General features: G+C 44.3%; 3 protein-coding genes across 3 annotated transcripts in view; 2 read left to right on the top strand and 1 right to left on the bottom strand.

Moving 5' to 3' along the window:
• The window catches only part of LOC126557318 (serine/threonine-protein kinase Pink1, mitochondrial), a 251,977-nt gene that overhangs the window by 129,699 nt on the left and 106,998 nt on the right, over positions 1 to 15,280 (top strand). The gene's annotated exons all lie outside the window — the stretch shown is intronic.
• LOC126566806 (integrin alpha-PS3-like) lies at positions 294 to 6,651 on the bottom strand. The gene is made up of 6 exons (XM_050223294.1): positions 6,482 to 6,651; positions 3,435 to 3,811; positions 2,642 to 3,367; positions 1,476 to 2,571; positions 431 to 1,412; positions 294 to 362 (listed from the first exon to the last, which is right to left on the bottom strand). The coding sequence occupies exons 1-6, from the start codon at positions 6,649 to 6,651 to the stop codon at positions 294 to 296; spliced, it is 3,420 nt and encodes a 1,139-aa protein (XP_050079251.1).
• On the top strand, positions 13,907 to 15,161 carry LOC126558144 (protein phosphatase PHLPP-like protein). The gene is given in 2 exon segments (XM_050214102.1): positions 13,907 to 14,041; positions 14,043 to 15,161. Coding segments are annotated over 2 exon segments (1,254 nt in total).

Raw genomic sequence — 15,280 nt, 5'->3', positions numbered from 1 at the left:
TACTTTGGAAGGATGTTAGAACACAGCTCTGTTCTCTGGCTGATCTGATCTCAGTTCATTCCTAGACAGAAGAATAAATTTCAAAATTGGTTCATGAATGCCTGAGAGATATCTTGTAACTTTACCATATACCAAACCATGTGCAAGTACTTTCTCTCTCACTACTTCTAATTAATGTTCTAATCGTAACTTGGTAGCAGCGAACTCATCTATGCAATACTTAGCGAATAAGATTTGGTGTCGGAAAATATACTGCTCGTGAAGTGTTTTCGTTAAACTTACCCCATAATGCTTCAGTTCAGTTCCGTGGTAGCCTCCGCCGGTGATTGATTTCCCTGTTCCGGCTCGTTAAGACGTGTGCTCTGCAAAGTATAGTGGACACATTGTAAGGCTGACTCACGCACTCCCGCATGAACGATTCGACACTTACCTCTCGATGAAGTTTTTCCATCTCTTCCTTTGTTTTGCGCTTGAAAAAGCCAGCCCGATACATGCCGTACGAGATCGCCACAAGCAGCAACAGTCCACCGAGTGCCGACACAATGTACACCCAGATCGGTGTACTACCGTCCGAGTAACGATACACCACGGTGAAGGGGTTGCTACGTACCTGCCGGAATGTAGCGCCATCCGGATCACCTTCCTTGTGTACGTCTGCTAGCATCATCAGAGCAAAGATGTCTTCTCGCTCAAGAAACGCTTCACTGACAGCGTCCAGATTGAGCTGGAACTGTAGCGTTATGATGATCGGTACATTGGTCGGACGAAAGATGTCCACAGCGATATTAAGCCGGGCACACTCGATGAGGGCGTCCTCCTGGGCACAGTTAAAGAACAGTGTCCGATTTCCGGGCAGCGCCTGTACGGTGGCATCGTTCACTTTTGATAGGCTTCGACGTACGCGAGAATGTCCTGAGAGTTGTCCCGTGTAACGGTTGTAGGTTGGTACTGACGATCGACTGCCAAGATCCCGACGTCTACGACGATGCATACCCATCGAACTTGAATCATAACCGTGGGGTTGATTTTCACCAACAAAGTCACCCATTACAGCACTGCCAGCACCAGATAGAAGAACAAAATCGCTCGGCAATCGATGCATATCTTCGACGTCAACGGTCGGCGGAACGATATGATCGTGCTCGATCGGATTCGGCAACAGTATCGTGTCGTTCTGCGTCCATGTATAGTCAAGCGTTTTGTAGTTGTAATAACCCGACACGACGATGCTATTAAAGCTGATGATCTTGTACGATTGTCCCGAGCTTGGTTTGTGGTACACCAGTGGAACATCCAGCGTGAAACCTAGCCGTCGGAAAGTGCTAGGACCGTTACTGTGAACCTGAATCTCGTACGTTACATTATGGAGACCGCTTTGCTGTTCCAGAAACACTTCCGAGGTGGACGTTTTCCTAACGAGAAATAGGACACGTTAGCGTAAAGATAGACCACTCCAAACCATTTGTTAGACTTACCCGATAATCTCTATATCGCTAAACTCCTGCAGCGTAAGCACCTGCTCCAGGAAATTGTCTTCCTGTGCGGATTCTTCGCTAGTACTTAGCGCTTCCGCCTTAATCTCCGCACTGCTCCCTTCCAGCTTGGTCATATCGAGGATCAGTGTGTACCGTGCGGTGTAGGATGCCTTCAGCGGCAGTCCGTTGTTAAGATCGCACAGCACATTAACACCATCCGTTGTGATCGTTTGCTGACACTCGGACGTTAGCTTAGCCAGCGTTAGACGAGCGGGCGTAAGCGTTACGTTCAGCTGTGGCAAATATGCATTCTCACCCGCATTGTACACCTCAAACTCGAGGGACGCTTTCTTCGAGCTACCGAGCACATACACCGGCGTTATGTCTAGCCAGCGGGCAGCGAGACGTAGATCCGAAACGCACACCTCACCCTGACAGCCCGTCTTGAAGGAAATCTTTTGTATTAATCGATTCGGAACGGTCGGATCGAGCAGAGCACACTCGGCACAGAACGCAGCATCCGTTTCGGTTGGTAGCGATCGTACCAGTTCGTAGGAAAGTTCCACCATCACGGGCTTATAGATGCTGGCGGCGGTAGCCTTCAGGCGGACATCGATTCGACGACACTCGCTCGTCCCGCTAACGCTGATCGTTTCCGTACGTTTATTCCCACCAACACCGGGAAGCGTTACACGGCCAACCTGCCCATCGACGGTCAGCTCGTACTTGAGCAGCACGTCGAAGGGTTGTCCTGCGGCAAACACTGCACTCGTACAGATGGACAGATCGAACGTTGTGTCTTCTAGTGTGAGTTCGCGTTTGGAGGAGGTAACTTCCGCCTCAATGCGTACCACCGGATACGTCCGGTAAACGTACACCTTTTCGTCATTCGGAGAACCAATGGCGAGGTCTTTGTAACCGTTGGCATCGATATCACTACCACGCGAAAGTGCAAAGCCAAACATCGGCTGTGGTGAGAGAAGCTCATTCGGGGGTGGTGTTAGCTTTTGACTCGGTTTCGATTGAAGTCCATCGGGCGAGCCGAGAAAGATGTACACAGCGCCATTACCCTCAAAAGGAGCTCCGACAGCAATGTCTGAAAGTGGACGAAATCTTTATAAAATGTTGTCCAGAAAAAAGAGACAGATGTATCGTTTCTGGCTTACCATTATATCCATCCATGTTAATGTCCCCGATTCGTCCCAGACTTGTACCGAACCGTCCGGCAACATCCTGACTGCCGGCCAGCTTCCCTTGCAACTGAAAGTTCAGTTCGCCCTCGTTCCAAAACACGTACACAACCCCATTATCATGATCACCCGATCGACTGTGCATCGGGGCCGCGATCGCGAGATCCGCAAACCCGTCGCCATTAAAATCTTCCGCCAACAGTGCGTATCCGAAGTACTCTCCCTGCTGCTGTCCGGGAAAGCTGTACAGCACCTTAATCTGTGTCTCCAGGAACGAGTCCGCATTGATGATGTCGAAGATGAACACCTCCCCGACCTGTCCCTTCGATTGTGGAGCACTTGCTACGTACAGGATCTTACGATCACCGCGGAAATCTCCCGATCCAACCGCGTACCCAAAGTACGAATCGTCTTTCACCGTACTAAAGTAAGGATTCGGTACATCACTAATGTACTGAATGATTTGACGCCTGTGGCGATTGGTTGGGCGTTGCTGAGCGGACCATCCGTCACGTCGACTGAGGCCTCCCATATCTTCGTTGAAGCGTCTCCGATAGCGCACCACAGTACCACGCCAGTTGAAGACTCCCGGTGCACCGATCAAGATCTCTTCCCCGTCGTCCGTCACGTGGACACTTATACCCTGCTCCCCGTACATGTAATTGTAGTACTGGCCGTGTGCGTCTTTGTGTAGCTGTTTATCTAACAATCGAGAGAGACCCATTTTTACTAATCCATACCGAGGAAGAACTACCGACACAACACTTACCTTTCGCACGCAATGGTATAATCTTGCGAATGTCCTTCGGTTCCTCGTCCTGCTCGGTACCGTCCGTCACGTAGCATATACCATGCAGCAGATAATAATCGACCAGTTCGCTGATCGTTTTCGGTGCACATACCACAAACCGATCCCCGTCCGATCCGTGCCCATCCATGGCGGCTCCCAGCATCTGGAAGTCCTTCTTTTCCGAGTTGTACGCAAAGTCCGACTGTTCTGCTTTGGTGTTGCCTATCCGGTCGAAGTAGTATGGCGCACATTCTACTCCGTCCGCCGTAAAGGGACAGCGGTAGATGGCGCCCGTTTCGTTCACCTTGCGCTGGGCAGCCAAATCCGATTGAGCTCTCGGGGCACCGACAATGACGCTGTGTGGGATGGGAAGTATTTATTATAAGATTTGTTTTTTTGTTGTGAGATTCAGCTTCACAAGGACTTAGAAATAACGGATAGATGGGAGCTTTGTCTTAGGATCCTTTATATAAGGTAAAGATAACATAGAAAAATGGTAAAAAGTCAAAGAAACTAACATTCGAATAACGAGAGATCTTCGAAATAAGTTCCAAAAATCGATTCAATAAGGATGTAAGTTTACTTAAACAGATAAAAATACCTTATAGATTTACAATACAATTACTTTAAATCAAGTACAAAAATTACACCATAAGTGGATTCGTCCTCTACAAAAAAAGTACTCCAAATACAAGAACAAATAACGAACCCTTTGCTCGTCGTCGTAATTATTATGCAAATAGACGACATCGAACATGACTAACCCGGTTAAGAAATTTTGTGTATCAGTTACGTTAAGGGATTCCACAAGGAGTGCCATTAACGGCTGTGTCCAAAAAGTGACCAATCATAAGGTCAGAAACTGAAACGCGTACTAAACCTAATAAGGTTGTCTGAATTAGCGTGACAGCTCTAACTCTCCGCGGATGCATTTGCGGAACGAAAACCAACCAACTGAAGCTTCAAATAATGCGGTGAACCTATTCCCTCCGGATCATGGGGAGCCCTTTTTGGCATGATTCACCGAGTGGGGCGAAAAAATATGATAAAGCAGGCGGTTGCCGGTTGCATGATGAAGTGGAGTTTAGCGATTTTTGTTTTGTAAATGTCTTGAGAGTACAGGCCTGATGTGATAACTCTATTAATTTCGTTAAAGGTGAGGCTTGAGCTTGAGAAGATGATACAAAAATAAAATACACACTCTTCTTTAAGGAGTAGTATGCGCATTTGAATTTCTTTTTATAAAAAATCCAAAGTTATTCTTTTTCTGAAGAAACGCTACATTTCTTCTAACGAAGAAATGTTTGTAAAATAAAATTACATCTCGAACGGATCGTGGCGTCAGTTTGATCGAACTCAAAAGTGAAGTTTTAATTTTAGAGGCTTGATACTGTTTGGGTTTGACACTCCTGGATTGTACGATCACGTTCCAGTATCGACACGATCGTTTACTTTTGCTATTTCAAGATAAATAAAACTTCCCGTTTAACCAATGTTTTATAAATGTTGATCTTTCACAATAGTATTTTTTTATTGCAAATACATCAAATTACATGGTTTGCATGTGATCGCATCTATTGAAATGATTCTTCTTCTGCATTGTGACAGAAAGTAAATAGGTCTGTCCGAATTCATTTTTCCATGGGCATTTTGTCTTTGGTTGTCTCTCATCGCTTGACATTAAAATTCCGAATTTATTCCAACCAAAATTGTCATGTCTAATAGTGTTGCAAAAGTCACGGTCTTTAGGAAATTACAAGCTGTACAAATCAATACAAAACTATCAAATATTTTTATCATTACAATTGATGTTCTTATATTTGCCTCGTGATCTCATAAAGCGTGAAAAATGTAACAAACATGAGGAATGGCTCATGAGGAAAGGCAGCTACGACCAAAGCAGTTAAACCTTTCTACGTGATGCTTCTGTTGGAAGCCCCTTGGAGGCCCCTAGACGAAATGGAAGTTGGAACCATTTCTTGTTTTTCGTAAGAATGGACTGGCCGTATTGCTTGAGTTATGAATACCACTGCAGAGAGGTTAGTCAGTCCTCGCTACGGGGGAACGGTCTGGATGGGATATGAACTCCGGCCCTGCCGTTTAAAGACCGGCACCGATTTCGCCTACACAACCGAGCCGCTCCGCGGAAACTTTTCTATTATAATTTAAATTACAAACATTGAGGACCCTGTCTGACAAAAATATTCGACGGGAGGGAGAGAGGATTCCAATTAATAATGTTACGGTCCTTTCGCTTTGGATATCGCCTCTTATCGACAAGGCAGTCCTAGGCAGTCGCCTGCTTCGTCCAGTGAGACTAGATCACTGTTGGTTATTCAAACGATATTATAAAGCAGATTTTCAATGTCAGAAATTGTAATTGATCCGGGCATTTGTTAATTACTTACACTTTTAGGAATACACTTTTATATAAGTAGCACGCAATACCGGCAAGAAGATGCCGCAAACTGCAATCAATGAGGCCGCAGAAGCGCTTCAAAACATACTGATATAAATCTTTACATCGGTCTTAACAATAATTCCAGCCTTTGTGTATTAAAGTGTAAGTTAAAGAGGAGACTATCAAGTCAATAAAGACGAGCAGTTGCAGGCACAGAGATCTTCAATAGAAGCCCAATCCTCAGATGATCATAAAGCAAGCTACCAACGTTGGTGCGGAGTAGTTTTTTTCGATTTTTGTTGGCTTTAACCATTTCTTTTTTAAGCACATGACTCCCACAATAATTTCTTATGACACCCAAAGAAGAAAGCCGTTTAAAATGTGTCCGTGCAACAACACACAAACACCCCTTTTCCTTGACCGTGATAGCTTGCAAAACATCCCATTAAGGGACACGCAACAATTACCGATTACGGACGCGCGTTTGTGTACTTGAGACCAACAAAGACATCGCACACCTTCCGTAATTGAATCGCAAGAGTCTTTCGCCCCTCGTCTCCATCAGACAGGAATGGCTGCTTGTGTTGACTTCAACACAATTTCTTTTCGTTCCCGCGATACTTACCCGCCTGGACGCAGATTCAGCGAGTAGCCAAAGTACGAACTTCGAACTTTTTCCATATGTAGCTGCAGTGCGGGCTCCCGGAACACGTAGTTCGGTACCGGAGAAAGGTTGAATGTTTCACCGCCAAGGGCAAGCAGCGTTACGATCACGAGCTGGAGGGACGACTTCATTGTTTTGGAGGCACTTCTTGCTCTTCTTCACACTTACGATTATGCACAGACACACACAAACACACACACACACACAAAGCTTTAAGATGTTTGAATTGTGCTAAATGATGATGACTTTTGGTGATGATTTTTCCGGAGCGTTAAGTTTGGTCCACGACAATAATGAGGACGATGATGATGCTCCAACCGAAGGGGGACTGGGTTGGTTTGTTTAAGCTGTTTAGCATGCACACCCGTTTCGCATCATCACTATAAAGAAGGAAACCAAAAAAAAAAAAACGTTTAATGAACTCACTTCCACTGGGCATTCCTTCCAAGCGTCCAGCAGGGTTCCAGATTTAGTGCGCGAGGTTTTTTGGGGAAGAAAACTCCAAACCAAAATAACGCGTTTGACAATCCGTCACAGTAATTCGTTTTTGAATGGCTTCATTTCGTCGCCCTAATTGAACTATCACGCCACCTTTGTCCGAGGGTTGCAATGGGTTAAAAAAAGACCCGGCATGCCGGAGTGCGGTAGGTGAATCACGCAAGCGTGTGACGCTTGGGACATTGGCTAGGACAGTGGAGAGCAGATCGATCGCGCAGGCAGTGAAGGGGTGATCGATTCACAGCTTCCGTGTGCGCGTCCGATCGTTTCGGAAATTACGGAATGAGTCATGCAAAACTCTCGCCGACTGCTCACCGCTAAGGTATTCGCGGTCAAGCTGGGCGAAGCGCGAAGCGAACTTTAAACAAAAACAATACTCCCGGATGCTTTTGGCCGCAAAAAGACGCACGTTTTACATTGGGGACGGTTTCTTGCTCACCGAAACCCGCTAAAGAAAACAAAAAAATTGAAGTGGAACCAAGTGTCTTGTCGATTTCACCAGCTCCGAGGCACTGAAGGCTAAATACGTGACGAATGTCAATTTCTTCTGCACCTGACGTCATGTTTATCTGTATCTGCTTGGTGGCTGCTGTTTGTGGAAACTGATTTAACTTTAGTAACTCACTTGGCACACTAAACACAGGCACTGCGCGGTAACGTAACGCCCAGGAACCACACCTCGTTCCGGTTGCACTTAATCAAATGTTGGAGAAATGAGTCAAAATTCACTTGCAGTTTGAAAAAAACCACCACGGGAACACACGATAAGCGAACCACTCCGACACCGACAACGGATAACGCAAACAACTTGGGCGATAGCGGCCAACAAAGCTGCTGATATGATACGATGATGATAGGAACACGTAAAAAAGAGGGAGGGGGTATATACAGGCACAGGCTGGTTGCCTGTGTCACCACACACCAAACTGGAAAGGAGATATTTGCGTCCGCACTCGTCGAGATCGCCAATCCATTTGACCAAACAACTAAGCGCTTCGTGTGAGCCATCGGCAGCAGTTCGCTAGTGCCTCCCCTTGGCACCACGACAACTGTGACAAGAGCGGACGTCAGACCACGTGTCTGCCCAGGTTTTGGGGTGGGATTTGTGTGACGTCATACCCGAGACATGGTTTTTTGCACGCTAGCATTGAAGCAGGAACTCATAGGTGAGCGTACAGCATGCATTGAGCCACAACGGAGAAGAAGGATCTTTCCATTCGGAAAGGGGCCGGTTTGGGTTCGGTAGACACATGTTGCACAGCGAGCGATGCATTCCACAGGTGACTCACTGCCGGTTATTGGAACGATCGATGCTGTCACGCGACACGGGTGTGCTGATGTTGGGAGGGTTTTGGGTTTGGGATTTCTCTTTCCTTTCTTTATGGTTTGTTTTGATGTCGAGGTATAACATATAAGCAGAAAAAAAGTGATCTTCGATTTTAAATATTTGATTGATTGTCTTGTAGAGAATGCTGCCGATTTGCGTTGCTTAAAGTTAAGAGATTAAGGCTCATAAGTAGTTTCATATAAGCTTTCCAAATCTTCCAAAAGCGGCTCTGTTAAGGGCTTTTTTATTTAGCGCAAACTTGTCTTTCAATCAACCTTATCTACCAACGGAGCTCGCAGTCCAAGAGTTGTTTCCGATGTAGCTTTAGCTACCAAGAGAACTAAAGAAGAGAGTAAAGAAGCTTCATCATGAGGTCCTCTACTACTAGAGATCTCGCACAAAGGATGTGGTTTGATATAAAAACACCTTGTCCTCTGAAGGGGCTCGTCCATCAAAAAAATGAAAGTCCTCTATCAAGAGGACTTCAATGTAAAGTCAAAAGAAACTTCATCTACGAAGAAGCCTGAGAGGCGAAAGTTTCGAACTCAAAGCTTCTATTATATAGAAAAATAAAAATAAATATGAAGGAACCTCAGCATCTGAGGTTCATCTACCAAAAGAACTTGTATTACAGGAGGGTTCGTCATCCAAGAGCACACCACTACCCAATGAAGCTTGTAGCTCGTGTTGCAAATCAGAGTAGAGTCTACAAGTACAAGTGTAGTGTAAGTGTAGTGACGGCTTTAGCTTTTCGAAGACCCTAAACAGAGTGGAAATAGCGATGTAATCGCCAAAAACAAAATTGCCTTAATATCCACCTACTAAGGATTTTTTTCAATACAAATTTGGCTTACTAATGCCTTAGTTGGCTGATTGACAAAGGGGGTATTTATTGAGAGTTGATTATTGGTTCATATACAAGACAAAACTCGTATCTTCTTCTTCTTGGCTTAACGACCCTCTAAGGTTATGCCGGCCATCGAAATGGCTTACTAGACTGCTGATACCACGTAGATGGTTAGTTAGTTCTCACTACTGGGGGACGGTCCGGATGGGATTTGAACCCCGTTCCCGCCGTATGAAGACCGCCGCCGTTGTCGCTTACACCCCCAGGGCGCCCCTAGTATAGAAAACTCGTATATCGACTGTAAAAACTGCTTGGCGAGGAGCCAAGGATAATTAATGAAATGATACATGGAGGAAATTTGCATTGTTAAAGTAAACCAGTACCAGTAAACATTGGTGAATGCATGCTCTCCTGTTACTACCTGTCGATCCTGGCAGGAAATTAGTACAAAAATGATGAAATTTCGTAATTATACGCAAATACAACTTTAAAAAGAACTTAAAATAATTTTCTTTCTGTCATGAATATATATTTTTGCGTGAAGATTTCGTAGTCCTTTCAATTTTACTTAATGAAATTGTCATTTTTGTTCTTTCTTTAAAGTTCTTGTACAAAGATCTCCGCAGGGTGTTTTTTTTGCGACAACGTTTATAATTATTCTAAGTTATGAATATAACTTAACATAAAGATACGAATACTTGTTTTGGGACAGTAACTCCATTTTCCATGGGAATACTGGGGTTTTTGCACCAAAACTGGGGAGTGTGTTGGGGTGTTTGACATAAAGGTTTGCGGCCCAAAGGCGCATTCAATGTTAGGTCATTCATTCAGATTGGACCAAAACTGAGTGAGTTATCGCTGCTTTTGCACGGAAATGCTGGTTTTTTCCTCCATAACTGGGTGAAGGGGCGGAGGGATCGGGTTGAGGTGTTCTACAAAAAGGTGTGCGGCTCAAAGATCCATCCAACGGTATGCCGCTTTTCAAGATCGGACCAGGAATGGCCGAGTTATCGGTGATTTTCAACTGGAATGTTTTGGTTTTTCCGCAATAACTGGGCGGGGAGTGGTGGAATCGGGTTGAGGTGTTCTACAAAAAGGTGCGCGGCTTAAAGACCCAACGGTGTGTCGGACGCCCGAATCGGACCAGGAACAACCGAGTTATCGTCGATTTTCCACGGGAATGTTTTGGTTTTTCCGCAATAACTTGGCGGGGAGTGGTGAGATCGGGATACAGTTTTCTACAAAAAGGTGTGCGGCTTAAAGACCAATCCGACGGTATGCCTTATGCCAAGATCAGACCAGGAAAGGCCGAGTTATCGCTGATTTTCCACGGGAATGTTTTGGTTTTATCCGGAATAACTTGGCGGGGAGGGGTGGAGGGATCGGGTTGAGGTGTTCTACAAAAAGGTGCGCGGCTTAAAAACGCATCCAACGGTATGCTGGACGCCAAGATCGAACCAGGAATGACCGAGTTATCGTCGATTTTCCATGGGAATGTTTTGGGTTTTCCGCATTAACTTGGCGGGGAGTGGAGGGATCGGGTTGAGGTGTTCTACAAAAAAGTGCGCGGCTTAAAGACCAATCCGACGGTATGCCTTATGCCAAGATCGGACCAGGAAAAGCCGAGTTATCGCCGATTTTCCACGGGAATGTTTTGGTATTTCCGGAATAACTGGGCGGGGAGTGGAGGGATCGGGTTACCGTTTTCTACAAAAAGGTGCGCGGCTTAAAGACCAATCCGACGGTATGTCTTATGCCAAGATCGGACCAGGAAAGGCCAAGTTAACGCCGATTTTCCACGGGAATGTTGCTGGTGGAATTTCCCGGGAGTTTGTGGAAAATCCCCTTGAGTCCCCTTCGATATTAAAAATCACGTTGTGGAGGGCTTTCCAAACGATATTTAAAGAAAGAAACAAAATTGTGAATAAAACTCTTAAAATAGAAAGACAAACTTAAAATGGATCGGAAAAATATTTGTCATGACGGAAAGAAATTATTTTCCAACCGGTTTTAAAATTTCCATTTGCTACCTCCGCGGATTCATGCTTTCCTGTTACTCCTGGTCGAATTTTGCCGCATAAAAATTTCCGGATTTTTGCCACAAAATTCTGACCATGAGTAACAAGAGAGCATGAATTCGAAGAGGCAGCTCGTGCCGCCTGGAAATTTCCAAAGTTAGTTTTAAATTTGGGTTGGAAATTTTAAGTTTGGAATTCAACTTTAAATTTTGCCTCGGGATTTTAAAACTGATTTTGGAAATTTTCGGCTGGCACGAGCTACCTCCACGTAAGCATGCTCTCCTGTTACTTGGTGGCAGATTTTCGGCCAAAACCGGATCATTTCCGATGCGGCAAAATCCGACCAGGAGTAACAGGAGAGCATGAATCCGAGGAGGTAGCAAATAGAAATTTTAAAAACCCGGTTGGAAAATAATTTCTTTCCGTCATGACAAATATTTTTCCGATCCATTTTAAGTTTGTCTTTCAATTTTAAGAGTTTTATTCACAATTTTGTTTCTTTCTTTAAATATTGATTAAAAAGACCTCCACTATGTGCTTTTTGAATATTCAAGGCAATTAAGGGGGATTTTCGAGAAACTCCCGGAAAATTCCACCAGCAGCATTCCCGTGGAAAATCGGTGATAACTAGATCACTCCATGACCGATCGCTATTAAAAGCATACCGTTGGATGCGTCTTTGGCCTGCGGACCTTTTTGTAGAACACCTCAAACCGATCCCTCCACCCCCTGCCAAGTTATTGCGGAAAAACCAAAACATTCCCGTGGAAAATCAACGATAACTCGGCCATGCCTGGTCCGATCGTGGCATAAGGCATACCGTCGGATGGGTCTTTGAGCCGTGCACCTTTTTGTAGAAAACTGTAACCCGATCCCTCCACTCCCCGCCAAGTTATTCCGGAAAACCCAAAACATTCCCGTGGAAAATCAACGATAACTCGGTCATTCCTGCTCCGATCTTGGCGTCTGGCATACCGTTGGATGCGTCTTTGACCGCGCACCTTTTTGTTGAGCACTTCAAATCGATCCCTCCACCCCCTTCCAAGTTATTGCGGAAAAACCAAAACATTCCCGGGGAAAATCAACGATAACTCGGCCATTCCTGGTCCGATCGTGGCACAAGGCATACCGTTGGATGGATCTTTGAGCCGCACACCTTTTTGTAGAACACCTCAACCCGATTCCACCGCCGCTTCACGCAGCTATGGAGGAAAAACCCAGCATTTCCGTGCAAAAGCAGCGATAACTCACTCAGTTTTGATCCAATCTGGATGAATGACCTAACATTGAATGCGCCTTTGGGCCGCACACCTTTATGTCAAACAACCCAATACGCTCCCCAGTTTTGGTGCAAAAACCCCAGTATTCCCATGGAGCAATGGAGTTACTGTCTCAAAACAAGTATTCGTATCTTTATGTTAAGTTATATTCATAACTTAGAATAATTATAAACGTTGTCGCAAAAAAAAACACCCTGTGGAGATCTTTGTACAAGAACTTTAAAGAAGGAACAAAAATGAGAATTTCATTAAGTAAAATTGAAAGGACTACGAAATCTTCACGCAAAAATATATATTCATGACAGAAAGAAAATTATTTTAAGTTCTTTTTAAAGTTGTATTTGCTGCCCCCTCGCCTGTTATGCTCTCCAGTTACCTGGTATCAAATTTTACCGCTTCGAAATTTTCTCATTTCCGTTCCAATTTCCTACCAGGATCGACCGGTAGTAACAGGAGAGCATGTTTTTGAGGAGGTAGCTGGTAGTGTTCGAAAAAATTTAAAATTCAAATTTAAATTTCAAACTGTTTTGAAACTTTTCAAAAGCTTTCATAACGACCCCTTTTTGCGCCTACCGTTATGCAATCCGCTATATATTTATTGAAAGCTTTAGCAAGCTATAATTGCTAAGCATTTTTTGCGCCACAGAGTATGCAATTTGCAAAGCAGCTAGGCGGTGTTTTTTCTACCAGCTGAACAAATTTCGATGTTTTCTGGCAAAGTGCTACCTCCTGCACTAGTATGTTCTCCCGTTACTCGAAATTGAATTTTGGTGCAAATTTGGTGCCCTGCTTTCCGATTCAAACACGAGATCGGAATATTTTCTCATCGGAGGAGGAAATTTTCTTTTGCAGCAAATCGAAATGCAAATTGAAATGAAAGATTTCTTTCTTTTTCGATAATAAATCCAATTCGGAATGAAATTTTTCTTTCTTTGTTTATGGCTTTGCTTAATCACTTTACTTTTATTTAGTTTAAGTTTTACGGCTCGGCGCTGTATTCTCATTCCTTCTTGTGCTAATTTTGTACATCTTTTTCGAGGTATTTCCTCGTTGTTTTTCCTGCCGCAATCTTAAGTCAAATGGGATTCACTAGCCGGCGAATATCCCTACGGCCACCTACTCCACCACCCGTAGGTTCACGTAACGAACGTATTTCTCGTTTAACTAATCTGAAACAAATCTCTGTACCAAAAAAGTCCAGATTAGGCACGATTCCAAAAAAGAAGGATTTACCCTAATCTGCATTTAATTTTATGAGCAAAAAAAACACAAATTTGATCACCATTAAGCTCCACTTGATCGTTAGTGTAGAGGGAAAGCTTAAAGTTCGGCTCTAAACTGGTACATTTGCTAAAATCTCTCATTTTATTAGCTTGTGATCGTGCCATGGTTTGTGACTGACTGACAGAACAAGCAATGACTGCAGCCGGGACATTACTATTGCTCCTCGCCGTTGTGAAATGTATCCCAGCAGTACGTCTCAAGTGCGACGATCGCGTTTGTATCGTGTACAATCTTCGATCGAGTCTGGATTCGTTCGTGTATCGATATATTTCCAAAAAAAACCGACACATTGGTACACAAACATCTGCAGGTGGAGCATGCTGATCGAGCCTTTCTGGAAGACATCCAGTCGGTGTCACCCATCGAGTCGGTGGTTATAACGGATTCCGACCGGTTAGTGAGGATAAGCATCGCGGGCCGTTTCAATGCATCGTCACTAACCATTACACATACCAGCTTGACTTGCGTTGATGTGGAGGAAGAAAACCACCAACTACAGCAACTGCTGATCTTAAACAGCAAGCTAACCAGTGTGCCGAAAACGATCGATCAGCTACAGAGTTTGGTAACGCTACGAATTAAGAACTGTCTCCTCGTGGAGCTAGATTTAACACACTTTTGTCTAATGCCAAAGCTTTACTATTTGGACGTAAGAAACAACCGTATTTCGACCGTCATTCGAACTCCAGCTAAGAATGATCGTTGCGATGCGCACGTGGTGTACATCTATCTAGTGCAAAATAAGCTGTCAAGCGTAAATATGACCATGTTCGATGACTTCGCTCGGTTGCGCTATTTGGATCTGTGTAACAATCTGCTACAATCACTTACCGGGTCCTTCGTTGCGCCTGTGCTGGAAGATCTTAGACTGGCAAACAATAATCTAACAACACTAAGCTTCTGCCACTGGTATGTCCCGCAGTTAAGCCGGATAATCATCAACAAGAATGCACTCATTAACGTTCCGGAATGTTTGGCAAATGTTGCAAATGCCTCGGACCTGGTTTTGTGTAGTAACAAAATATCCACTGTAAAGCTGGACAGTTTTGCTATGATGGACAAATTGCTCTATCTGGATGTGTGCTGGAATCGGCTAACGTCGGTGATACTGAACAGTACCAATTATCCCAGCTCGTTAGCAACGATTAATTTGAGCTACAATAGACTCACGCAGCTCGATTTATCGTGGGTACCGTTGCGCAATTTGCTCCTTATGGTAAATCACAATTTTATTTCACGATTTGATGTTAGCAAAGTGTCCTGTAATGTCACTAGATGCATCATGACCGGGAATCCGATCGACTGTTCCTGGAGCGATGTACCCGATGATCCTGGAGCGAGTTTTACCGGTCGAGCGTCTGTACAGTGCGTGCAGAATGGGGATTAGATTTTTATGGTTTATGGTGTCTTTTTTTTAAATACAAAAACATTAACAGATAAAATATAATAAATATAATAAATCAGTGAATAAAGAGAGCTTTTCTGCTTGAAACTTCTTCACAATTC

Source organism: Anopheles maculipalpis, chromosome 2RL (assembly GCF_943734695.1).
Source record: "Anopheles maculipalpis chromosome 2RL, idAnoMacuDA_375_x, whole genome shotgun sequence".
In the NCBI taxonomy this organism is placed as follows: domain Eukaryota; kingdom Metazoa; phylum Arthropoda; class Insecta; order Diptera; family Culicidae; genus Anopheles; species Anopheles maculipalpis.
The sequence above is the reverse complement of the archived record's forward strand: the minus strand, read 5'-3'. Positions and strand labels throughout refer to the sequence as shown.